At 47.0% G+C, this 25,291-nt stretch overlaps 1 protein-coding gene across 1 annotated transcript in view; it reads right to left on the bottom strand.

Moving 5' to 3' along the window:
• Nucleotides 1-546: 546 nt before the first annotated feature.
• Nucleotides 547-25,291, bottom strand: part of TECTA (tectorin alpha) — a 60,294-nt gene continuing 35,549 nt past the window's right edge. Inside the window, exons 12-23 of the mRNA XM_074976841.1 lie at nucleotides 24,238-24,437; nucleotides 15,161-15,544; nucleotides 13,701-13,987; nucleotides 12,204-12,517; nucleotides 11,252-11,362; nucleotides 7,344-7,546; nucleotides 5,646-5,809; nucleotides 4,674-4,922; nucleotides 3,356-3,518; nucleotides 2,847-2,934; nucleotides 1,181-1,297; nucleotides 547-647 (exon numbers count right to left, since the gene is read on the bottom strand). Coding sequence (XP_074832942.1) covers nucleotides 547-647; nucleotides 1,181-1,297; nucleotides 2,847-2,934; nucleotides 3,356-3,518; nucleotides 4,674-4,922; nucleotides 5,646-5,809; nucleotides 7,344-7,546; nucleotides 11,252-11,362; nucleotides 12,204-12,517; nucleotides 13,701-13,987; nucleotides 15,161-15,544; nucleotides 24,238-24,437 — 2,381 coding nt within the window. The remainder of the gene's footprint in view (nucleotides 648-1,180; nucleotides 1,298-2,846; nucleotides 2,935-3,355; nucleotides 3,519-4,673; nucleotides 4,923-5,645; nucleotides 5,810-7,343; nucleotides 7,547-11,251; nucleotides 11,363-12,203; nucleotides 12,518-13,700; nucleotides 13,988-15,160; nucleotides 15,545-24,237; nucleotides 24,438-25,291) is intronic.

The raw sequence follows: 25,291 nt of genomic DNA, 5'->3' as shown, positions 1-25,291 counted from the left end.
TTGCAGTGTACCTCACCGGGTGAACTGGTGCTTATGCCAGTAAATTTCTCTAGCACAGCTCAAATGAGAGGGGCCAATGTGGAGAGAAACTTAGCTGGAGATGGGGGTCTGAGCCAGACCCCACTGAAGCCAAAGGAAACATTGTTCTTGACCAACAGTGGATGTGAGGCTGTTTGGTGGCAGGGTTAGGAAAGGAGGAGCATGAGAGCACACTGTGAGCAGAGAGGCAGGGGAACGTTGTGAATATGAAATCAGAGGAGAAGCCAGTGTGAAGATCAAGAAAAGAGGAAGATCTTGGTGAAGTGTTTTCGCCTATGGGACCATAACTGAACTTCTCCAGTTTGGCTGCTGTTACCTCCTGCTATAAGAAAGTAGCTCAGAACGACATTTAGATTGTTTGACCAGGCAACCGATTCGAGTGTTGCGATAGTTAAAAGCATTTTTTGTGGTTTGTGGTAAAGATTGAGAGTTAGGGGCACATGCTTTTATCCTACGGGGATTCGGAGTAAGTAAGTTACAGTACTTTAAATAGAAGCCTTCAGCTGATTACGAGGTTGGGTCTGACTTATAGATAAAACGCCATAGTGACAGCTGGGTTACGATGAGAAGAAGGAGCCAAGCTTGAGGTTCAATGGAAGAGCTGGAGGCTAGAGAGAAAGACAGAGAACAGTGTTAAAAGTAAGCAAAGGCTGAATCATGGATAGATCAAAATGGGAGAGTCTCCAAAGGACAAACTCTTCTGCTACAACAGCCCGAGACTGACGATTAGGGGTGTGAGTCACAGGAATAATTTTGCTGTGCAATTTAATAGCTTCCTTCTGCCAAGGACCTCATAGTCAGGCAATTCTTCCTCCCCCTTTTTATCACCTTAATATTCTGTGCCTCTGACAAACCTATTTATTCATTTTGGTGGGCTCTAAGCAATTTCCCAGCAATTCCCTTTCATCTCGTCCCCCAGCCATCTCTCAATGTTTCTGATGGTTAGTGCTAGAGAAGGCCCAAATGCTGAAGCTGGATCTAGATTTTAGCTTTGTGTCTTGGTGACAGGTCTGTTTTTCTATTGTTTTTCTGTATGGATTTAAAGGGCATTCGCAGGATAGAATCACTTTTCCACCTGCAACACACTGCTCATCTGGTTCTATCTACCCAGCCTCCCTAAGGCAGCCTTTCAAATAGTCACCTCTGCAGCTCTTGCCATCTTCTTGCAACATCCCAGTGACGCAGCTGCATAGGGGCCCGTCAACCCTGCTTGTGCAGATCTGCTCGCAGCCTCCATTATCCTCACACCAGTCTAGCCCTGGAATGGGAGAGATTGCGTACTCAGGAGGGAGCAGCATGCGGTTGTGCAAAAAGGGGCATTGCAAAGCTTCATAGCTAGCAATAACCCAGAAAGTATTTACTTGATTAAAACAACCAAGTTGCATTTACACCCACCGCTAGAGGCCATTCAACCTGCCACTGAAGGGAAGGTCAACTTTGATTCACAACTTCTTTAGACAGCCCTGGACTTACCTTACTACTGAAGAACCTGCTCCTACTTATGCCAATGGTAAAATCACAGACCCAAAGTGCGCTGGCCGGTGCTCGTTGGGTAGAACCCACAAAGCACAGACCAGTGAAATCTCAGTTGGCCATGGGCTGGGTGAAAACCTGTATCAATTCTTCCTCCAGACCAACACAAAAGGGAGAAGGACGTAAGATGAACCTCCAGCTGGTCAGGATCAGGTAGAAGTGGAGACAAGAGGTCAAGGAAGAGGAGAAGGGACATGTGGTAGAGGGAAGTTATTAGGAAAACACAGGAGGCAGCTCTTCCTTACAAGAATCTCTCTCAACCTTTTTTCATTTTCCTCCCTCTAAAAATTTTTGAATGGAGGTGTGGAGTCTTTCGGATATCTTCCACCTAGTCTGCAGAGCCCAAGAGGCTGTGGGGTACACACATGAAGAATCACTGCCCTAGAAATCACCTCCCTGGGAGCTGGTACTGGGCGCACCACATTTGTAACAAGAGTCTCTATCTCCCTCATGGCACATCCACTGACTGAGAAGCTTTTGAGAAACTCAGTCCAGGTCAATAGATACCTTAGATATACTTAGAATAAAGAGAAGGGGATGATGGCTGGACAGACAGAAGAGGTGGTGATCAGGCCTGATAATGGGAGGCCTAGGGAGGCAACTGGTCCCAGGCCTGGCAATTCACAAGTGGCCAGGGCTCTCGGTCGCTGTTGCTGCTGTTGCGTCAGAAGCAGCAGCCGAGGCCCTGGATGGAACGCTCTAGGTGGCTCTGAGGGCTGGTGTGTTGGGGGTTGTGGGGGCAGGGGTGCAACACTGACCGCTGGCTGCCCTAGCCACACTGGCATCTTGCACCTTCCAGGTGCACAGAGCCGACCCTCTCCCCACCTCGTCCAGGGGTCTAGCAATTCTGTGAGCCCCTGGGTAGTGATGGCTGGCTGGGCAGACACTCAGTGAAGGCTTCTGAGAGGGAAAGGGCTTCCACCAGGAACCCTCTCGCCCCTGCAAGGTGATGCACAGAACTAAAAAGAGGTGCTAGCTTAGAAGAACCAGAAAATGAAACTGACCATGAACCAAAATGAAACTGACCAACTCTGTTCTAGTACTCCACCACAGAAAACGTACAAAACAATAAAAAAAATGGTGAAAACTGGACAATTAAAATCAGATGCTTCCTATTGTAATAAATTCTGAGGGGGTTATTTATACAATGGGGGGACCTATTTATCAATATATTTAAGATTTATCTCAAGCTTTTCTGTTTAATAATTGAAGGTCCAGACTAGCTTATGCAGGAGGGAATATTGTCCACCACTTTCTTAGCTGTGCTCACTTACGTTTTCGCCGGATGGGCCCTACCGAGATGATCTGCTCCTTGGGCTCTTTGGTATACTCAGCAGCCATCCTGGAGTTCTGGGGGCAGTTCTGAACAGAGAAAAACACAACTGGCAATTAGTGCAGGGCTCCGTGATTATGGTGGGCTAGTGTCTCATCTCAAAGCTCTGCATTTGGCACAGCTCCCACTGAGATCTATGGCGAGACCTCCATGGAGGCTTCAGTGCTAGTGGATGAGCATCAGTAAGGGAAAGTTCTGGCTTTTTCCCCTGACACGGCTGACCAGAACGCGTTCTGCTCAGTGGAACTACATGCAGCTTACTTGCATGGGAGCAATCCATATGCCAGATCCTCGAAGGACAGAAGTGGAGCGGTGAGGCGAGCAGGTGAGGACGGTTATGCAGACCCATCGGGCATTGTCCTCCTGCCACACAGTGGCTTTTGGGGGGAATGATGCCATCAGGGAGCATCCTCACGGCCTACAAAGCATGCTAGAACCCTAACCACGTACTATTTTGCAGGAGTATTTTTCTGAGTCACAAAGGGAGACAGCGCAGTGGAGATGAACCTCGTCGTAATCCCCGATGAACTTGAAGACGGTGACGTGAAAGCGACAGGTGAGGGACACCCCATTCTCCTCAATGCCAATGGTGTTATCCTTAATATTTTGGCAGCTTGGAAAGAAAAACAACATGTCAGCTGGGTCCAGGGAGGGATGCGAATTTCTAAAACCCCAGGGCTCATGGGTTACATCTGTAGAGAAACTAAATCATCCTTTTCACTGGATGTCATTTGAACTTTGTAGAAGAGGGACCTGAGCTTCCCCTTATGAGCCTGCTCACCTCTGGAGTGTTCACAATCTGTGCTCCACTGTGGCAGCTTGAGGTCTATTATTAAAAAAATTTCCTCTTTACCGTTTGCTGCAAAGATGTAAATAAACTGACATAATGCTAATAAAGATCTGATTTCTACAGCCCCTTCTGTTCAAGGATCTCAGAGCCTTTGCACCAGTAATTAATTACACTTCATGTCCTTCTGGGAACACTGAAGTTACCTGACTCACCCAGGTCATACCAGTGGCGGAAAGAGATGTAGAATATATTCTGTTCCCAGCCCTTCCACTGTCCTGATGCCATAGATGTATCCACTGGCTTTGCATGCCCAAACTGCAACACTCAGGGCTTGATTTTCAGAGGTGTAGAACTCATGTGCTCCAGTCACTTTAACAGCAGATTAGTGAGCTGAAAACCATCTGAAAATCATGCCTTCTTTTGGTGGGCACCCATCCAAGGGATCACATGAACATTTTAGCTCTTCCCTGTGCGGCCACTTTCTACACCTGCTGTCGGAGGATAATGCCATCACGCAAAGCACGTGATCACGGTAGGGCAAAAAGTGTTATGTAAATGTGATGTTCAATTGGTATTAACTCTACACGTATGTGATAAATTATTAAAATCATTTGACTTTCTCCCAGTAACAATCCACAGATCGGCCAATACTGAATTGTGTTGATGAATTCTGCAAACATCTGCCTGTGTCGGGATAGCATGGAATCCAAGTTCTCCATTGCCAGAGACAATGCAGCCACCTTCTGGATTCATATACCGTGAATCTTAGCATGAGGCTTGAGTAACTCTGGCTTTTGTCACAAAATGTACAAATCAGGGGTCCTCTATTTTGGTAATGGACAGCAAACCTTAGTGCATACGTCATGGGAAGAAATAACCTTTTGGTTCAGATCATCTGTTGCTTTACAACAGCCAACCATTTTTAGATCTCAAAATGAAAGCAAAACAAAGAGGAAAATCTTGCCAGATGACACTGACCCTCCTTCAATGATGAAGTATCTGAGTTTGTCATTGCTGTCCCGAGAAGGGGTTGCATAACATTTATTGAGCGTGAGGATCAGGTGGGTGGAATCGGCTCCGACGACAAAAACGCCAACATAAAGCACGTCCCGGGTGGTTAGAACCACTTCACCCTGCCGGTAGGGATGCTTGTAGGATGAGTTCTTGTACAACGCCATCTTGGTTGTGAAACTGCCCTCTTGTGTGGGGACTGTCAAGTTAATCACACTAAAGGAGAGAAATAAAGCTCATGAGAAAGCAACAGAAAGGCCATCCTCTGCAAAGGGCAAGGGGAACAGGGAGATGGAGCTTTTTATATCTAGGTTTACACTATTCGATACTGCAAAACTGCAAATTGTTACCACCCAATGGAGATTTGGTGGTGGCTTTTGTGACCCCAGTTCTCAATCCTACAACTGCCACCTTAATAATCATTGACTGGCAGGTTTATAACAGACTGAAGGCTGAATGAGCCATGTAGCTTCCCTAAAACTGCTCCCTACTGATCAAGGCTGAGGTAAATTGCTGGAGCAGCAGGAGTGAAGCTAGCTCCTTCCCCTGCGACCAACTCCATTCCGTACTTTTCTTGTGCTGTAGATGCATTGACTTTAAAGACCATCATGATCATATGGGTTGACCTCCTTCAAGACAAAGGCAAAGGAATTTCACCCAGTAATTCCTGCATTTTGCCCACGTCTTCTGGTTGAGCTAGAGTACATTTTTAGAAAAAAAATTGTCCATTCTTGATTTTGAAGACTTTTAGCGATGAAGAATTCTCCACATCTTTTGTTAGTTATTGTGGTTCCTTCACCTCTTTGTTAAAATTTCTAGCCTGAATTAAGCTAGCTCTCCTTTCCAGGTTAAAGAGGACAGACTTCAGCTTCCAGGAACTCACACTCGCATCAAATTTTCTCTCTCTCTCTCACACCCCCCCCCACACGTACGTCTTACCTAAGCATTGGCCTCACTACCGAATCCAGAGAAATTTTGATATCAAGTTCATACGCGCATGAGAATTCCACATTGATGGTTCGGTCCCGGGTGATGATGTTTCCAGTGTTGTTTGCACTTTCAATCCACACAGTGTTTTTATACACAATGTGAGTGCCATTGGACTGCACAGGAGAAAAAGAAACACATATTCTTTTTAACTCATCCATCCCAATTTCAGCACAGCTTGGCATGCAGCACATCAAAGTCGTTACGTAAAAATAATTTGCAGATTGATTGTGAACTGTTTAGAGGCAAATATGGTTCTTTGTTTTATATTTGTGCCACAATAACACATCAGTTCGCATCAGTCTGCTAGACTGAAGAGGACTCTGTGTCCAGAGGTACATGTGTTACATTTATAAGAGCAATGCTCACCATAAGAGATTGCAACACATAGGCTGGGTCTAGACTTGCCCCCAACTTCGAAGGGGGCATGGTAATCTCGGTGATGAGAGATTACTAATAAAGTGCTGAGATGCATATGCAGTGCTTCATTAGGCTAATTCTCCCCTGTGGCAACTTTGAAGTCTCAAACTTCAAAGTGCCGGCATACTGTGTAGCTGCGGGCACTTTGAAGTGCCTTTACTCCTCAACATTTTGGGGAGTAAAGGCACTTGGAAGTAGCACGAGCACTCCGAAGTGCCTGTGGCTACACGCATGCCGTTACTTCGAAGTTTGACACTTGGAAGTTGCCGTGGGGCAGAATTAGCCTAATGAAGCACTGCATATGCGTCACAGCACTTCATTAGTTATCTCTCATCACCCTGATTACTGTGCCCCCCTTGAAGTTGGGGGCAAGTGTCGACCCAGCCATAGATGCTATATACAGCACAGAAATGCAACCACCTCTGGGGCAGAACACATCATCTGTTTAACAGTCCTCACACACATCTCTTCCCAGTGAAACACGGTGAACTCTTTCAGATCTGAGATTTTTTCATCCAGAACTCTAAAATAACTGGCATTTGAACCATAATTAAATTAGAGTTACATTTTCCCTAAGTACAGTATCGTGAATGTAAATACAAATAAATACTGCAAATACAGTGTAAGTTTACAGTGTACAATACTACTATTGCTGGTAATTAAACTACTCTGCATACATTTTTGTTTGTGTCTTAATATCTAATCTTGTTTTTCTTTAGTGTTATGCATTGCTAGGTATACCTTTCTATTATCCAGAATATTTGAATATCCAACAACCTCCTGGTCCCAGGGCTGCTGGATATAAAAGAGTTTACTGCATCAGGGGAAATTTTAAGTTGGTAAAATGTATGTCCCCAGTGTGAAATTTGGACAGTACACAAGCATTAACACTTTGTACCTTCTGCCCTGCACACAAATATCTTTGGAGCTGCCTATTCGAACAAAAAAGTAGAAAGCAATAACCCACACTGTGAGGAATGTGTATGTGATCATCCCCTAATATAATTTAATGAAGCACTGAAGCATTATTCAGTCATCGTTGCATTTGAGATCAAATAATAAACCTGACACTAAAATGAATGCATGCTTCTCTCTCTCCTTTCTTTGTGTTTGGTTCTGTTCCCTGGCATGTGTTTTCTCTCATCACCTCAGCAGCATTTACTTTTTAACAATGCCCCATTAAGCATTAGCCATCTCCCATGTGCCTCCAGGGACCCAGCTCTGTCTCACCTGCACAATGTTCCCACAGTTCCCCTTGGTGTTGTTGATCTGGAAGGAGATGAAATCTTCTCCTTCGATGCCGGGGCAGTGACGGTCATTCACGCGCACACCTTCTCTCTCGAAGCCGAGCTGGAAGAGCTTGCACTTGGAGATGGACACTTCCATCTGTGCCGCTTTGCAGGTCACCTCTGCATCGATGATGTCGTGCGTATCTGGGGATGACAGACAGTTTTAAGGGACGATAGCGCTGAGAATCAAACTGCAGGTGGCCAGTTGAACGTCAGCATAAGAGATTATAGAACTGCTCGTTATTGTACTATCAGTAAAACTGGAACATGCTAGAGATGCGTAATATAGAAATGGCTCTGATCCAAAACATGAGTCCCACAGTCCAACTAACCTCACCGACCTTGGGAAATCCCAGCTCGGGATCTAAGTTCATTACTCCAGCCCAACTCGATAATGTGCCAAACCGATTCCTGCAAATAAACCGAGTGAGGCAACGAACCCCAGTGCCCACAGCTGTTAGATGAGAAGAGGTTAATTGTTCGGAAGTGTGAACACCTTTCTGCAGGAGTTGAGTCGCAGGCAGGTGCAGGGTGGATTAGTTAGAAAGGCACGTGTTCAGATTGGCTTCTGCAGTTCATTTCATGCCTGCAAAGACACTGTCTCCAGCAACAGTGAGGCTGGCAGCCAGTCCTGGCCTCAAGCACTTACAACAGCTGTATGAGTTGCTGCCTTGAAGTTGGCCAGCTTCAAGGGTTATGCAGAGGGCTCTCCCACCCATACAGCATCAAAGGATCACTCCAAAGACAAGCATCAGAATTCAGAGGTAGATTGAGTGGGCTGGGAGTTGGGTGACCAGATAGCAATTGTGAAAAACTGGGATGGTGGGAGGTTTAGTGGTCTAAGCACTGGGTTTATTGGCAAGGTGGACATATGGCAGTTTAGTGTGTCTTCTCTGGAGCAGTAGGTTGAAATCCTGGTGGCAGCACTGATTCATTCATCCAAGGATGTTAGATTGATTTCCCTGATGTTTCTCGGCCTCCAAATCTGAGCTCCATTGTGGACATTAAAGATCGCAGGAGAATTTTTTCTAACAGCATTGACGGTTCTGGTGGGATGTTCCTGGCTTAAAGTCCTCTCCCTAGACATTCCAGAAGTGGCTGCATTTCACTGGTTCACGTAGTATCGTCTCCTTGGCCAATGCACCAGGGTGGCTTAACCCAGGAGTTCAAGGCATGAGCTTCTCCTGTTTGAGCTCAAGAGTCAAGGCCCCCTTCTAAGGGGCTATAACAGCTCTTATCCTCTACAAACGATTACTGTATAATGCCCTCCATTGGGTTCTATGAGAAGTACTTTGGGATAAAAGGTTCTACAAAGATGTGTGTTGTTGTAATTTGTCGTGTGAAAATCCCTAGCAGCCCAACTCATGGACCAAGACCACCCTGCTCTAAACAGACACAACAAAACAGTGATCCCAGAGAGTTCTCTGTCTAGATATTATTAATCTTGTTAAACAGATGAGTAAACTCCAGTGGAGAGCATGGAAGGGACTTGCCCACGGTCACACAATGAGTTTATTAAGGACTACACTTCCTCGAATCCTGACTCCCCTGGCATCGGCTGTAACCACCAGACCATATTCTCCTAATACCCAGGTATTTTCTGGAATCTTATTCTGTATCGTTAACAGAATATTATTTGTTCTGCCGTCAGAGTTTCATTATTCGTGCAAAACAGAGCATGGCAGATTAACTATAATTTCATTATGATGGTATGCTTGGTGCTTAAGGGTGTGTGCATCTATTACCAGCTCTGCTGGTTTGGAGCCCTGACAGAGCTGCTGAGATTGCATCCTGTATGCCACCCCTCATGCGTGCTATGTGGGTACAAGTCCCTGCAGATATGCCTACAAATTGGCTACTCTTCTGCATTGTTGCGCCAGCTGGTCTGATGATGACATGGCCAGAAAAGTTGCTAATATCTCTGGAAAGTTCTTGGCTTCTCTATTATGTCCTGCAGCTTAAGCTGCCTGATTCTTCTTTGGCAACAGAACAAACCTGAGACTTCAGCACATCCAGGTTTTTTTCTCAACTCTGCCAAAGATTTACGGGGTGGTTGAGAAAGTCACCGTGCCTCAGTTTCCCCATCTCTCAAATGAAGATAGCTCTTCCTTATTTCCCAGGGAGGGAAATTAATTCAATATCTGGAATGTGCTTTAAGACCTTTGATGGAAGGACTGCAGAATGGACCAAATGACTTTATTTGGAAGAGGCTGGACAACGCATTCATAATGATTATTTGCATGGGGGATTGACAGAACACAGCTCAGGCCCCCTGTGCTGGAACAGGCAGTTTTTGGGGAGCAGCGATTTTCTCAAAGATTTCTGAGCAGACTGAATGGAGTTTTAGCCTCCCCTTGCCACCTCTGTTTCTGTGCACTTCGAGGGTGGTTGGTTTGCACTGAGGGCCACAGTTTTTTCTCTCACTCATTCCCTTTTCTATATCTGCCAGTTTTAGGTTTGCATTTATCATGTTCTCTTCTACCCTCGCTGTGCCATTTTGTCACTCAAGCTGGGGAGAGGAATGCATGCGCTGTACGGAAGAAGGGTTTAAAAAAAAGCTTGCAAAATCCAATAACTCTGAAGCTCTGATCATGGGACAGCTGCTCCCCCTTCCCCATAATTGCAAAGTGAAGAGCCAGAATGAGCAGATTTTCATTGCTTAGAGGGCAAGCAATTTATATCCATTGATTGAGGAAGAGAGGACTGGGCAAAGTTGGTTTTTTATTTTTAAAAATGTGTGCATGTTGGTATGGAAATCAGGTGAGGCCCTGGGGCTCCCGGCAAATTGAAAACGAGGCTAGCTGAAATAGCAGAAAACACGTCATAGGAAATGTTCCTGCAATGGCCCTTGAAGGGCAGACGAGCTGCATTAACAGGACTTTTCAATGTCTAGGACTGAATCCTCATGTGGCGTAGCGCTCCATGGCACCATCCAAATCACAATAATTATGCCAGTTTACGTCTTTTCAGAATTTTCACCTGAATTTCCTTGATCGCATGAAAATCTGCTGAAGGCAGAAGTCACCTCTCAGTGTAGGCAGCTTGCATGGTGTGTCTATGGCCACTAGTACCCTCTGGTTTTGGTTCGTGTAACCCCACAGGCTAACATGTCATTTTGGTGTCGTATTGTCTGGTTTTGTATTGTCTGGTCATGTAACCTCAAAGAGTTGCACCATTCCAAAAAGTTCCTTAAAACTGCACTGTTCCATAATTCTACTAGCAACCAAATGACGCATGCACTCTTGGGGAACATATATGAGCTGTAAAGTCATTTACCTTTGGGTACTTCTCACTGTCTGTGTTTTTACGAAAATCTTTTCAAAATTACAAAAATATCTCTGTGTTTACCCAGGGACCTGCTTTTGGTGAGATCAGATACACTGGGCACTACAGATTAATCCAAGCACACCTTGCTTTTCTACAGTACGTTTCATCTGAGCATCTCCTAACACTTTGCAAACAGTAGCTTTTAGGTTCACAACACCCATTTGAAGCCAGGATCGTTAGCACTGTTTCACAGTTTGGGAAACTGAGGCATCGGGGAGTGACTTGCCCAGGGTCACAATGAAAGTCAGTGGCAGAACCATGAGTAGAACCAAGGAGCTTTGACAACCAAGTCTTGGTATTTTAACCACCTCCACACCTTTCCTCCCTGGCATGCGGTAGTGCCGCTGGATTGGAGGCTGGAGCTTTTTGTGGGTCTGAGTGGGAAGCGGTTGCTGAAAGAGATGGTTTATGTAAGTCCCATATAAATATGTAAAACATATTTTTAACTTAGTTAACAACACCAGAGCAGACAATGTGATTAACCTCCCGAGATGCAGAATGGATGCATGTGAGGTCACTCACTGTTTCCATAGGGTGGAGGTTCAATACAACCACACAATTCCCCTCCATTGTCAAGCTCACAGCTTCTGTTGGGACAGTCGGCCCCCACACAGGGATCTTCAACCACTCCTGCTAAAAGGGAAAAGACAGACAAAGGCAACAACTTCATTTTCAGACCAATGTCCAGATAATTCCACATTACACCATGAGGCCCCTGCAGCGTTGCTAACTCGTGGCATTTTCCCTCATGCTGTTTGATGGGCTTCTTAAAGCCTCATCTCCCGGAGTCATGTGAACACATGGCAATCTCAGCTTTCAGTTTTTATAATCCAGGCTGCTTCAGCCCAGCTAGCGCTTCCCTACCTGTTGGGCTGCCATTGGCGTGTGTGTGGGGCGGGGCGGGGGGTCACTCCAGCATGGCTGGAGCAGCCATGGCCATGGTGCACAGTGGGTGGAGGCACACCAGCCCTTCTGGAGCAGCACCTGTCCATGGCTGCTCACATCGGGCTGAGCTGGAGAGGCCTCCCCAGCATCCCCCTGCTGCCACAAATGAGGGCTGCTCCACCTGTGCTGGAGTGGCATGGTCCTGCAGGCTAGAGCAACCCCTTGCTCGCACTGGGCGGGGGACTGCTCCAGGCCCTACCGGTTAACCAGCTAACCATTAACATCACTAGTCCTTACTTAGGTGAGGACTGGCTTGGCTTCAGACTCCCCCTGAGTCTGGAGAAAATTAACATCTGTGCCACAGAAGTACCTTCACTGACTCAGGTGCCACAGTAGCGCACAGGGATGGAGGTTGCCTCTAAGGTAGCCAGGTTCCCATCACTTAGGGGACCAATTGCTAACTGGTCTGGCTCCGATCTCTCTGCATCAGCCTTGCACTGATGACCCTGCTCTCAGGCTAGATACAGGATGGTGCTCCTCCGCGATAGGCAGGATAGGCCAGGGAGCAAGGTGAGAATAGCTCTCTTACAGCAATTCTCCTTCTCGATCCACTCGGTACTGAGGATCCCGAAGGAGCGGCAGGCCTCCCCATAGGCAGCCAGCGAGCCACACAGCTGGAACTTCTTGCTGTTGTAGCAGCCATCGAGGAAGCATGACTCATAGAAGGGCAGGGGATCCAGCAGCCCGTAGCAGGGCTGGAAGAAACCTTTCATGTCCGTTAGCTTGAGGCAGTAGCCGTCGCTCTGCAGCTTCTGGATCTGCACGTTGTCACAGGCAGCAGCATACTGGGAGTACTGAAGCTCATTACAACTGGGAGTGAGGGATTGAATGAAGGACGTCAGCCTGAAATCATGTGAAACAACCAGTCCCCAGTTCCTCTCCCGAGGTGAAGCCAGAGGCGAACAGACAGCTCAAATCACCTGGTTGTTTCTGCAGTATTACCCCACTTGGTCAAAGGTAGACAGACAGTCCCCTCCCATGCACTTCCTAGTTCTCTTAATTTCTCATTATGTAACCAGTTCCTTGCATGCCTAAAACTCCTGCTCACTTCTGCAGGAGTTCCAGCATGGCTCTTTGTCTCCCTCTCACGGACAGGGAGAGAGGTTGACGAGCCCTTTCAGCCATTGCTAATAGAGGCTGGTCTTTTGGCTCAGGCAACAGCAGCACTTGCTCCAAGACGCAGCCAGGTGCAATCCCCACTGCCAATGACCCATTCCAGGCACACAGCAAATGAAGGGCTGGCCTGCCCAGGGATTTGAACTGGAGAGATCTCTGCAGCTTGGGACAAGCTTCTCCATTCAAGGGGAATAAATAACCCACAACCAGCTGGCATAGCATGCTGGGTGATGTATAAAGGTTGACATTTCAGTTACAGGGCTGCAGAACACCATCAAGAGTGCAGGATAAGACCCTGGACATAAGCTCAAAGGTGCCTTCCAAAGTGGGTAAGCCCCAAGCGCCTTATTCCCATTTGCATCAAGACACCTTTACCCGATTTTGGCAGTGTAAAGGAGCCCTAAAAAGGATGTACATGTCATTTACCCCCACTATAATGCCACTCTGCAGAACCAGAGCGGTGCCATATGGGCTTACTGTAAATGATCCCCTAGGGTTTAGGAACCATATTTTTGTCCTTCACACCTGGCACAATGGGGCCTAGCTCCTAGGTACTATTGTAATACAAAGGAACAACATGAAAAATGGTGAAACCTGCAGGGTCGTACTGAAATTACTTGACAAAGCAAGAAAATTGAAGAGCACATGATCTCATTTCTGTAGGTGATCTGAGCACGCCTGTGGAATTCTATATGTGCTAGCATTCACTATTCAATTCCATGGTGTGGTTTGCACCACTCCTGGTTACTCTTTGCTCGTGAATGCTTTTCAGGCAGGGCCGGTTCCCCTGCCTTGAGCTGTGGATGTGTACTGAGACACAATGCACATACCCGCCAGTGTCACTGGCCGAACGCCCAATGACCCCCAGAGGTGCCTTGGACGCGTCCACGCACAAGGCCCCTCGGCTCACCTCTTCTGCATGCCATTGGTTTTCCAGCTCTGGGCCAGCACCACGCTGCTGACGACCGGCTTTCCCCGCAGAGTGACGTAATCGTCTGTCTGGTCCCCGTTGAAGTTGCCGCACAGGCCGCACACCTTGTTCTGCAGCCGCTCGCTGATGCTGATTTTGATGACATTGAAGCCGTTGTAGAAGATCTGGATGTCCGGGCTGGTATCGATCACCAGGAAGCCCTCCATGCTGTAGATTTTGGTCGAAAGCCCGGTGACGAAGGGCACGGTCACCTGGGTGCCATTCACCTACGCAGAGGGAGGAGATAACACTGAAGCTACTCACTTCCCAACACCCTGCGCCAAGGGACAGATTGGACAGGACAGACACAGGCCCCTGTAGCAGGCAGCATGGGATCATGGAGCTGTCTCTCCTCTTTCCCACCACCAGCCAGCTCTGCAAGGGAGGTGGGGCAAGGCCAGGATCCTGCCTCCTTCCTGTCCATTTTGGAGTATTTTTAGCACTGTAGGAAGAAGCAGTTGCATTAGAGTGCGCCATCCCTGTGCATGGGGAAAGCTGTTTGAGGCAGGCACCATCTGTGTGTTCAACATCTAGCACAAGGGGGCTCTGGGTGCTGAGTGGGGCCCTTGATGCTTCTGCAGAACAAATAATCAGTAACCAGTGTAGCCCAACTCTGTGCTCAAACCCGCCACTCCTGACAGCTGTAGATCAGGGAGGAAGTGCTGCAAAAACCTCCCCCGTTGACCCATCGAAGGGGGGTGGGGGCGAGGAGCCTAGGTGGTAACTGCCCGGGGACCTGGAGGGTCAAAAGGGGCTGGGGCTCCTGACCACCGCTGCTACTGCCACAGCAGTGGCCACCAGTGCCCCTGGCCCTTTAAACCACCACTGGAATGCTGTCCAGAGTGCTCTGGGGGGCTCTGAAGGCTATGGAGCAGGGAGAGGTGGCATGGTCCGGGTGGTGTCCCCAGGTCTTCCCCTTCTGCTTGAGGCTCCACCCCTGCAGAGGGCACAGAGCTGCCCCCTTCAGTGCCTAATGGCTTGGAAATCCTGTCAGCCCCCGCCCCTCCCACCTTTGATTTATCGTCCATGACAATGCCAGCCACCGTCTTCCCCACCCACAAGCAGAGCTTCCTAGAACTTAACAAGGGAGATGAGCCAGAGAGTCCATGAACTCGCTGGAGCCTTTGCTACCAGATTCCCTGGAAAGGAGGGTGCTCAGACACTATGGAGATGGGCTGAATACAACACCCAAACAGAGATGGGGTAGCTGGGTAGGTGGGCCTTTTCCATTGCGGAGGTTCCCAGCCCAGCCCCGCCCGGCCTCCCTTCCCTCCTCCCCATCCGGGTGAGCTCTAGCCCAGCCCCGCTGAAGCCTCGGAATTCCATCCATCCCTTGCAGAGTGGCTAGTCCCTGAACACTTCCCACGAGCAGCAGAGGAAACCCCTGACTGAGGCTGTACCTTGATGGTGTTCCGGTCACTGATGAGAATCTGTTCCTCGTTGATGTAGAAATACACTGGGGAGATGATGGTGAGGTTGGGCGATGACCACTTGTCAAAGTTGATGATGAGCTGGAAGGAGAAGTCGGGGAGCTTCTGGCAGATGGTGGAGAGGACGAAAGCGCAGTTGGCTGGGAAGTGGAGGAAGGCGCCATCAAAGGTGCGGAACACCCCGCCGCCCGCCGCCAGGCAGTAGGAGCTCTTGGTGCTGAAGCAGCCACGGACGCCGTTGCGGAGGGCGCACTCCTCGTCCGACTTGCACTGCCGCGGGTCACACTGGATGAGGTTGCGGCGGAAGCAGCGGCAGCGCCGGGTGCAGTCGCTGTTCCAGAATAGCTGCTTGGGCTGACGAACCAAGTGAGAGAAAAAGCCACTTTACTTGGGAGCAGGGGATAAACCTATTGGGCTCAGCCATAAAGCTCAGCTTGGGGTCCCATCACCTGAGCCTCTGGGCTCTTCTAAAACTGTAGCACTCTAACCTCTCTCAGCTCAGTTGCCTACCCGCTATGCTGACCAAACTTTGGTCATATTCTGGTAATGCCAAGGGTTCCATCTGTGATCAGGGGACCATGATAGGGTGCGAAGAGGCTCGCAGGGTCCTCTAGTCTAACCCCTGCCAAAATGCAGGGCTGTGCTAGGCACTGTACGTACAGACAGCAAGAGACAATGTCCCAAAGAGCCGACAATCTGAACAGGTTGGACTGACAAAGGGCAAGAAGCAGGAAGGATTAGGATCTCCACTTTGCAGCTGGAGAGCTGAGGTCTGGAGAGAGAGCTGGCTTGTCTCCAGTCCTCCCGGGAGTCTGTGGCAGAGCTAAGGTGGGAATCCACTCTAAATCAGCAGGCCTGAGCTCTGTCACACACAGAGAGATTCCAGTCGGGTCAGGGGAGCTCACTGCTGCCATCGCCACTGGAGATCTAAAGGACAGCATGTCAATTTGGATGGATCAGGATCTGAACAGAGGGATGGAAGTTATGACAACTAGTTGATACATCAACCAGTAGAGGGCAGCGGTGATACATGCATCCAAGCTGTAATGTGACAATATCGGATCCGATCATTAATCTGTCCTGTCCAATCCCACCTTGAGATGTGGCCAATACCTGATCCTTCAGAGCAAAGTGTGTGTACAGGGGGCCCCCTAATCCTATAATGCAAATAGCACAGTATTGTGCTCAGGACAAAGAGTCTTTGCAGAGCCATGGCAGGTTCAGATTATGCCCTAAAGCCTGAAATATAATTAGCCTTTTGCAGAAGCACAAAACAGCGACTGATCATTGTAAAATCAGCCTGGCCTTTGAAAAAAGTCCAGCCGCAGGATTCAATATTATTCAGTGATATTCAATCGAGAAAAAGGCGACCAACAGATAAAAATAATCCAACTTCACTGAATCCTTTGCAAGCTGCAAAAGTGAGGAAATTTGAAGTTGCTGTTTCCACAGCAACCTTCCCCTCTTTCAGTCAGGCTCACAGTGCTATAAATATCCTGTTGACCAACTTTTTGTACTGTGCTAGCACAACACAAATTGACTTAAGCCCCTGTATCAGATTCATAGAATAATTGGACGGATGGCCTTGCTTTGCTTGTGATAAGAAGTTAGGCACTGCCGTTGTTGAAGAAGAAAACCAGCCCCCACAAGACTGTGCACAAAGACAACTAGTAAACAAGCCAGCCTTCCTGAGAAGTGACCTGTATTGGGATGATGTTAGAACCACAGATGTGCTGTGGTTTTTTGCTTTAATGAGAAATACATTAATTGAACTCTAGAGATGGATTTTCAAAGGGTGGCTTGCTCCCGTGAGCCCAAAATTTTCACCCGCACATACAATACCTTTCGGCACGATCAACTGGGAATATGAAGGGTTGTTTTGGGCTAAATTCCATCACCCATGTGTGCAAAGGAGGGAATCTATTGCCCTTGCTTGCAGATGAGATTGCCTTCACACAATTCTGCATGCACTCTTTGCAAGTACTTTGAAAGGGAATAACTGAGACAGAATCCTGATCTTTCCAAAAGGCCAGGACTGAAGAGTCCAGTTTTCAAATGTTGGCTCTGTAACTACACTCTAGTCTACAGCAGAAGTTGTTGACGTGACTAATACAGTTATAGTGTGAATCCCCCTGCTGGAGGTATTGGACAGTGTCTTTTGCTGGTATCAACATTTCAGGGAATAAAAAAATCTTCCCCCAATCAACACTGCCAGCTGCTAGACCTGTCCTTGGACAGCAGAGTCCAGCCCAGCTCTGGAAGTGCACAACAGCAAACACACATCTCACACCCCTGAGCCAGGGGACTCAGTCATATGATCCCCCTTGTCTTCAAATTCAGTAAATTAGTGGCAGTAAAGAATAGAACCCAGGAGTCTGGACCTCCTCTGCTGAGCTCCCCGAATTTCTTCTCTATATTGCTAAATAACACAGAAGCAAGATGGGTGAGGTCATAGCTTTTACCTTCTGTTGGTGAGAGGGAGAGAGACACACTATCGGGCCTGTTCTGATATTTGGGGCTTTTTCTTTTATCGGTACCTATTATGCCCCAGCTGCTGTCCTGATTTTTCAAACTTGCTATCTGGTCACCCTATTTCAAGTTTACCCAGAGCTCTGTGTTAAGTTGAAAGCTTGTCTGTCTAATCGACAGAAGTTGCTCCAATAAAAAGATACTACCTCACTCACCTTGTCTCTCTGTTACTGGGACTGATATGGCTGCAACAACATGTGCAAATAGCAAAACTGATCCTAACATTTTCAGTAGAGAAAACAATTAGTCTGGGGGTAACGTCCATCCTTCCCCAATCTCCCTCAGTTTAGTCCCAAAGGTATGCATCTTCCACATAACTGGGTGCCCTGACCCAGTTACTGTTGAAAATTATTTCCAGCAGAAATGCTGAATCAAGGATCTGAGGTGAGAAAATTATTGGCACGAATGGACAGAATCTGACAGTATTTCAGCTCTCCTCCAGGAGCTGTGTAGTCCTCCCCTGAGGGATTTCTGTGCCCAGCATTAGGGTTTGAGTATTGAGAGATGCTAACCAACTTCTGGGCCTAACTGAAGTCAAGAAGAAGGAGAAGGAGATCTGAGTTGTAAGCTACTGAAAAGCAGAATAAATTAGTAGCAGGACAGCAATAAAACCAGAGACAATGGTTCCGGCTTGGCATGGTAACATTAATTTTAAAAAACACTGACATCACCACTTTATTACTATTATTACTGTAGTGTCTAGGAGCCCTAGTGAAGGACCAGAATCTCTTTGGTGCTAGGTGCTGTACAAGCGCAGAACAAAAAGACATTTTTGCATCTACAGTGAAGACACCAAAGGTTTTTGGTGAATGAATCTTTTCACACTGCTATCTAATACCAGCATGCTTTTGGCAGCAGAGCCTTCCCTGCAGCTCTGGTAGTCTACGACAGCCTTCTCCTATCATCCGTAACATTCCACAGCTTTTTCCCCCTCTTGATTCTTCTTTTTCCTCTGCTGTTAATTGTTTTAACCTGGTAAAATCAAGTCCGAGATTCAGGGAGCCCGATTGCCTCCTCTCACTTCAAAGAGGAGTAAATCCACTGAAGTCAACGGAGTTGTCTGGGTTCAAAGAAGGGAGAAATCAGCCTCAATGAGTCATGCAAATGCTGCTGTGAGAATTAAATTTTCATTTTGTTGTATTCATTCTGTGAGCTAGACTAAGTTTCAGTCTCTTTATTAAGACTTTGCTGTTCTCTTGCCAAGTTTAAGCTGATAAATATTACATAACCTGAAGGACTATATGGCTAAATACATTAAGGCTATTAATTATGTGGAGAGCTGTCTCTAGATAACTGCAGGGAGACATACTCTGCATTCCTACTTCACAGCAGTGCAGCTAGCAGAGGTGAGAAACTCCAAAATGGATTTGCAAATTATCCTCCAGGAAGATTTCAGCTGAACAGAATTCTCATGTTTACTCCCAAAATTTATTGGAGGCCTGTCCAATTAGGAGGCAACAAGGGGCAGAAGAAACAATAGCCGAGGGGCAGTGTTTCCATTCCCCATTTCTGTTTTAAGATGAGCAAAATGGTTTATTAGATGAGCTTTCGTGGCTCACCTAATAAACCATTTTGCTCATCTTTAAAGTGCTACTTGACTGCTTTTTGTTTTGATAGTGTATAGACGAGCACGGCTTCCTCTCTGTTACCATCTCTGTTTTGTTTTTGTTCAGGAACCATTCAGCACTCAGTTCCACAGGCCACTTAGGGAAGAGGACTGCATAATTTGCACTGTTTGCACTAAAATGTTGTGTTATTTATTGTGGTTCAGAGGAATATAGAAAAGGAGAGCTCCTTGAAGACACTCATTTAGATGCACTATTGCCATCTTCCTAGAAGTGATTAGCTGAGGGACATAGGAAAACCAGGAGGCACCTTATCTAGAAGCAAAGGGGGAGAAAGCAAGCCTTATGTGCATGGCAAGAGAGGGCGGAGTGGGGGGAAGATAGGTGGGATAAGGATTCTCATTTCCATTGAGGCCATGTTACACCACTATGGCAAAATAGAGAGGCCGGGAAGTGACTGAAAATTGTGCTGACACCCCTTTACTCCTGCAGAGTTGTGTAAAGGGGCACCAGACCCAATGTTTCTTTTAAGCTGCAGGCAACTGCAGCAGCCGAGGAATCTGGTACTTGCCACACCTCTCATGTGGCCAAGAGCAAAATCAGAGCTCGGGCCCTCAACCTCCCACGATCTTCAGCTGCTCTTCTTGGTATGAGGGACCAGCAAGAAGGAGAGAGGTAAGGAGAAGGCTGAGGGAGGCTAGGGATTAAGGGGCACTCGGGTCCTGCTCCGTGTGCCAGGCCTTCCTGTGGTAACTGAAGGCAGCGACTTTTGGTTCCACAGAGAACCCTGAGGCAGCAAGGGAGGGGTAAGGACAGCATTGGACTGGAGGTGAGGGGGGCCTGACCATTCCAGGGTACAAAGAGCCAGCTGTGGAGATTCTAGTCCCTGTCTCTCACAGCAGTCTTTGCAGGTGGGCAAGGCTGAAATGAACCCCTGGCAACCCAGCTCAGTATGAGGGAAGGAGAAAGGGTAAGCCGGCAGAGCCGCCTCCACAGCTAGGGCGAGGGGAACCAGTTTGCACACCCCCGCTGTAACAATAAGTTCTTTTTCTATATCCATATGGGAAGGCTTAAAGCTTTTGTGTGCAGCCAGATTAAAAGAGCAACAGCCACGAGCTGGAAAGTGGGAAGTCACACTCTTACATTCCACCCAAATGGCAGTGACATAGTATAATGCCAGGCTGATACAAAGGAGACCCTGTCCTAAGGAGAACCAATATCACCAGATAAGGAAAAACATCTCAAGATGGTTAAAGAACACTTAGTTTGATAGCATTTCATCTGACAAACTACGTCTCAAGAGTCAGGGTTTACAGCGAATGTATATATCATCAATTGGAATGTGGAACGTCCGAACGCTACGGGCAACTGGAAAGTTAGAGCTGCTTTGAAAGGAGATGGAGAGCTACCAATGCAATATACTTTGACTGGCGGAGATGCGTTGGATGGCATCCAGACACGTGTGGGTCTGCAAAGTCATTTGGTCGGGGAACGAAACAAAACTTGAAGCAGGAGTCGGATTCCTTCTTAGAAAAAAAGCCAGAGTAGCATTGTTAGGCGACAAACCAGTGAGTGCGAGAATGATGGCAGCGAGATTCCAAGTGAAACCATTCAACATCTCGTTCATTCAGGTGTATGCAGTCATGTCAGAGAGCACAGAGGAAGAGATTAAACTATTCAATAATGATCTGCGAAAGAGGCTGGAGGAGATATCAAAGAGAGATGTGTTGATCATCGAAGGAGATTGGAATGCAAAGGTTGGAAGAGATAACGAAGGTTGAGAGAGAGTCATGGGAAGGTTTGGGTACAGAGAAAGAAATGAATGAGGCAAGAACCTACTAGAGTTTGCAACAGAGTACAAGATGGTGATCTGCAACATGAGATTCCAACAAAAGGACTGTAGGAAGTGGACATGACGATCAAAATCTGGGAAGTCCAAGAACATGATAGATATGATTTTGATAAGAAGAAGATGGGCAACATCAGTACAGCAGTGCTGAATTATTTTCCAAGGAGCAGGGATAGACTTGGGACACAGCCTAGTGATTGGGAACATCAAGATGAAACTCAAGAGAAAGTAAAAGACAGTACAAGAAAAAAAGAGAGGTGGCGAGGCTAAGCGAGGAAGAAACAGGGGATTGCGTATACAGCAATGCTCAAAGAGAAGGTCAGGAAAGACCTAGGTAAGAGAGTCAAAGGGGTAGCCATGACGATAAAAGAGGCAACTGAACAGTCGATTCTGGAAGAAGAGAAGATCAACAAGAAGTGGATTATGCCGGAGATGCTGAAGTTGTTAGAAGAGAAGAGAGCATCGAAGATCAGGAGGGATGTTTCTGAGTGGGCGGAACAGCAATACAGAGCGAAATGCAAAGAGGTAAGAAAAGCAGTCAGAATGGATAAGGTGAAATAGCTAAAGGAGCAGTGTGAAGATATAGAGAAGTATTACATTGAGGGTAAGACCAGGGCGGTGTGTAAGATGATCAGGAGTATTAACAGGAAGTGGCAGCTGAAGCAAGTGGTGATCAAAGGCAAGAATGATGAAGTGCTCATGAACAAGGAGAAGGTTGTGCAGTGATGGACGAGATATTGCACCGATCTGTACAAAGCACAGTTGGATCCGAGCATGTCAGAGAGACTGGAAGAACTGAAAGAGATATCGCTGCCAAGCATTGAGAACAAGACTGATATTTTGAAGGAGGAGGTAGTAAAAGCAGTGAAATGACTAAAGAACAAGAGCAGTGGAAATGATAAGATTACAGGAGAGATGATCAAATAGGGCAGAGAATGTATGATTCAGGAAATACACTGACTATGTAATATAGCATGAAAGGAAGGGAAGGCATGAACAAGATCTGTGCTAGTGACAATACACAAGAAAGGAAGCGCATTGGAGTACAAGAACTATAGAACAATTGCCCTAACAAGTCATCTAGACAAGGTGCTGGTCACGACACGACAGAGTTACTGAGATGGCAGATAGAAGAACATCTAGCGGACAAGCAAGCAGGATTAAAGATAGAAGTGTCATAAAGCAGATATTGGCACTCAGACTGATAGTGGACAAAGCTTGATGAAAGAACAAGAACATCCACAATTGTTTTGTCAATTTTCAGAAGACACTTGACAGCATAGATCAGAAAGAGATTTGGGCAGTGTTGCAGTCATGTGAAGTGGATAGCAGACTGATACAGTTGTTGAAGGATATCAGCGACAATGAGGAGGCAGCGGAGAGAATGTGCAGGGAGTTGGGAAGTTGGTTTAGAACGAGTAGTGGTACGACACAAGGAGATCTGATATCGCCAAGTAACTTCATCGTGCACCTAGACAGAGCAAAACATAAGATCAAGGAAGAGGAAGAAGCGATACTGGTGCACAGGATGAGAATTAATAGCTTGAGGTTCACAAATGATATAGTTATCATAGAAGAAAAGGAGCTAGCGAGAACAGTGCAGGTGTTAAATGAGGAAGGGAAGTGGTGTGGACTGATTATGAACATGGATAAAACAAAGACAATGGTATTTGGACATTATGAAATAGGAAGGAAGATCAGTGTAGATGGGATCAAATCAGAGAATATAGAGACGTTCACATATCTTAGGAGCAACATGACGTATGATTTAGCTTTTAAGAAGGAAACAGCAACAAGAATAGTGAAAGCAAGAGTGAGTTTGAAGGCAATGGATAAGATCTGGAAAAGTAAAGTAATTAGCTGAGCCTCCTGAAAATGTGTGTATTCAGCAGCATGTTGCACAGATGAGAGACAGGGGTGATAATGAAAGATTCGAAGAGAAGGACAGTGGCATTTGAGAGGAGTTGTTACAGAAAGATCCTGAGAAGAGGGTGGGTGCAGAAGGTCACCAGAGAGGCATTATATAGGAAGATACAGTCAAAAGAGAACCAACTGCAGAAGGATATACAACAGAAGTTACAGCTATTTGGGCATATCTGCAGAATGAATGATGAGCGAAAAGTCAAGACCCTGGTATCTGGCATAATGGACAGTTCAAATAGGAGAGGCAGACCCCACAGAGAATGGGTAGATGATATAATAGATCGGTGCAGAGCTAGTCTACAGAAACTAAACCACTTCGCTCTGGATGGGAAAAGATGGAAGGAAAACGTGAGGGAGGCATCGGACACCAACACACGCTGAGACCATGGTTGTTGATGATGCTGATGGTGAAGGGAGGTTTTGGAGGAAATCAGGAAAAGCTTCCTAAGTGTCAGGATGGTTATACACTGGCATGAATTGCCTAGAGAGGTTGTGGAATCTCCATCACTGGAAGTATTTAAGAGCAGCTTAGATAGACATCTATCAGAGATTATCAAGACAGTGCTTGGTCCTGCTGTCAGGGCAGGGGACGGGACTCGATGACCTCACATGGTCCCTTCCAGTTCCAGTGTTCTGTGACTCTATGACTCTATCAGAGTCTGGTAGTCTCATGCCTTAGGCCACTTTCAGAAGAGATTTTGGGGCACATCTACGTGACAAGTGAAGGTGTGGCTGCATGCACACATTAATTTTAATCTATCCGGTTATCAATAATAGTGTAAACAAGCTAGCAAGGGCATCAACACAGATTCACAAGCACCATCCACGCCTGGGCTCCCTGAATGCCCTATGCGATGGCTGCTAATGCCTCTCCTGAAGTTCGCACTGGGGCATCCACTCTTCTGTGCTGTACAGCAAGGTCCTAGTGTAAATGGAAATCTGGCTGGGGGTTGTTCCTACAGCGGGTAGCAGCACAGGTATGAATCCCCCAGTGTGGATGTGCTGCACTAGTGTGAAAAGTGATTTGCCCAGGGGTGCTACCAGCTGATACAATTCACTTTTTACCCAAGTGCAGCACATCTAGCCCTATATAGTGACGTCAGTGGAGAAAAAACCAATGCAGCACACCCGCAGCCGGATGGAAAAAGGAGGACAGAAACGAAGGAAGGAGATGCTCCTACCTCGTAATATTTGCCATCTAAGTAGCAGCCGCAGTTGTGGGGAAGGATGCAGCTCTTGCCATTCAGGACATAACCAGAGTCACACTGGCAGCCTTCCACGCAGTAATGGTTACAGTCACTTTTCAGCCGGATGGCGGCGCAGCGGGGCTGGCACACAGTCACACAGCTCTCGTAGTGACTGTTGGGGGGACAGCTGACAGCTGGAAAGTAAAGGACAGACTTAGCCTGCAGGAGAAAACACTTTGGACTGAATGATCACCCCAACCCCGCAATGACACAGCCCAGTAAGTTTTACTCCTGGATTCATACTGAGCGATAGTGTGAAATGTCAGGTGTTCTCATACCCTTTGATGGGGAGAAAAAAAAAACTACAGTCCAGGCTTCCAGCTACCCAGTCCCCCCCGATCCAAGCCGTAAAGAGGAGCAAGATTCAAAGCTTGGCCAATGGGCATATCCAAAGATCACAAAGCACTTTGCAAACACTGATTAGGATACAGGTAAGGCATGTTTATCCCAACGGAAGCACAAAGGAGAACGTTCACCTAGTCAAGGAAGAGAACCCAGGCTGCTAAGACTTTGGTACTTTTCAGAATACTGGTGACTGATACCCCCGGTGCCCTGAGCCAGTTTTGCCTAAATTCCCCCCGGGGCTGAATTTGGATGCTTCCTTTCACTCTCAGTCATTAATATTAAGGGACTGTGCTGTTCTGCTGTGTTAACTCACACCTTATAGTCCATCTCAGAAAAGGCTGCATTTTACAGGAGGGTGAACTCATTTTGGTATTTGGAGATAGTTTATTTGGGATGGAAGCTACTGCACTGTCAGGTGATCAGCCTGGTCTTGGGTTCTTGCGGGCCACGCTTTAAAAGTTTCCATTTCAACATGAAATCCTGCAAAGCCTCAGTGGTGGGTCTGGTGCTGGGGAGATGGGGTCTGCCTGTGCCTTAGTCTTTTGCCCCTAGAGGGCCAAGTTCAAATCTTCGGTCAGGTAAGAATGGTTGGACTTCCAACCCTGGCCGCCGTTTTTGAACAGGGCAGAATCCATTGTGAATG

Source organism: Carettochelys insculpta, chromosome 25 (assembly GCF_033958435.1).
Source record: "Carettochelys insculpta isolate YL-2023 chromosome 25, ASM3395843v1, whole genome shotgun sequence".
Taxonomy (NCBI): domain Eukaryota; kingdom Metazoa; phylum Chordata; order Testudines; family Carettochelyidae; genus Carettochelys; species Carettochelys insculpta.
This window is presented reverse-complemented; position numbering and strand designations above follow the sequence as displayed.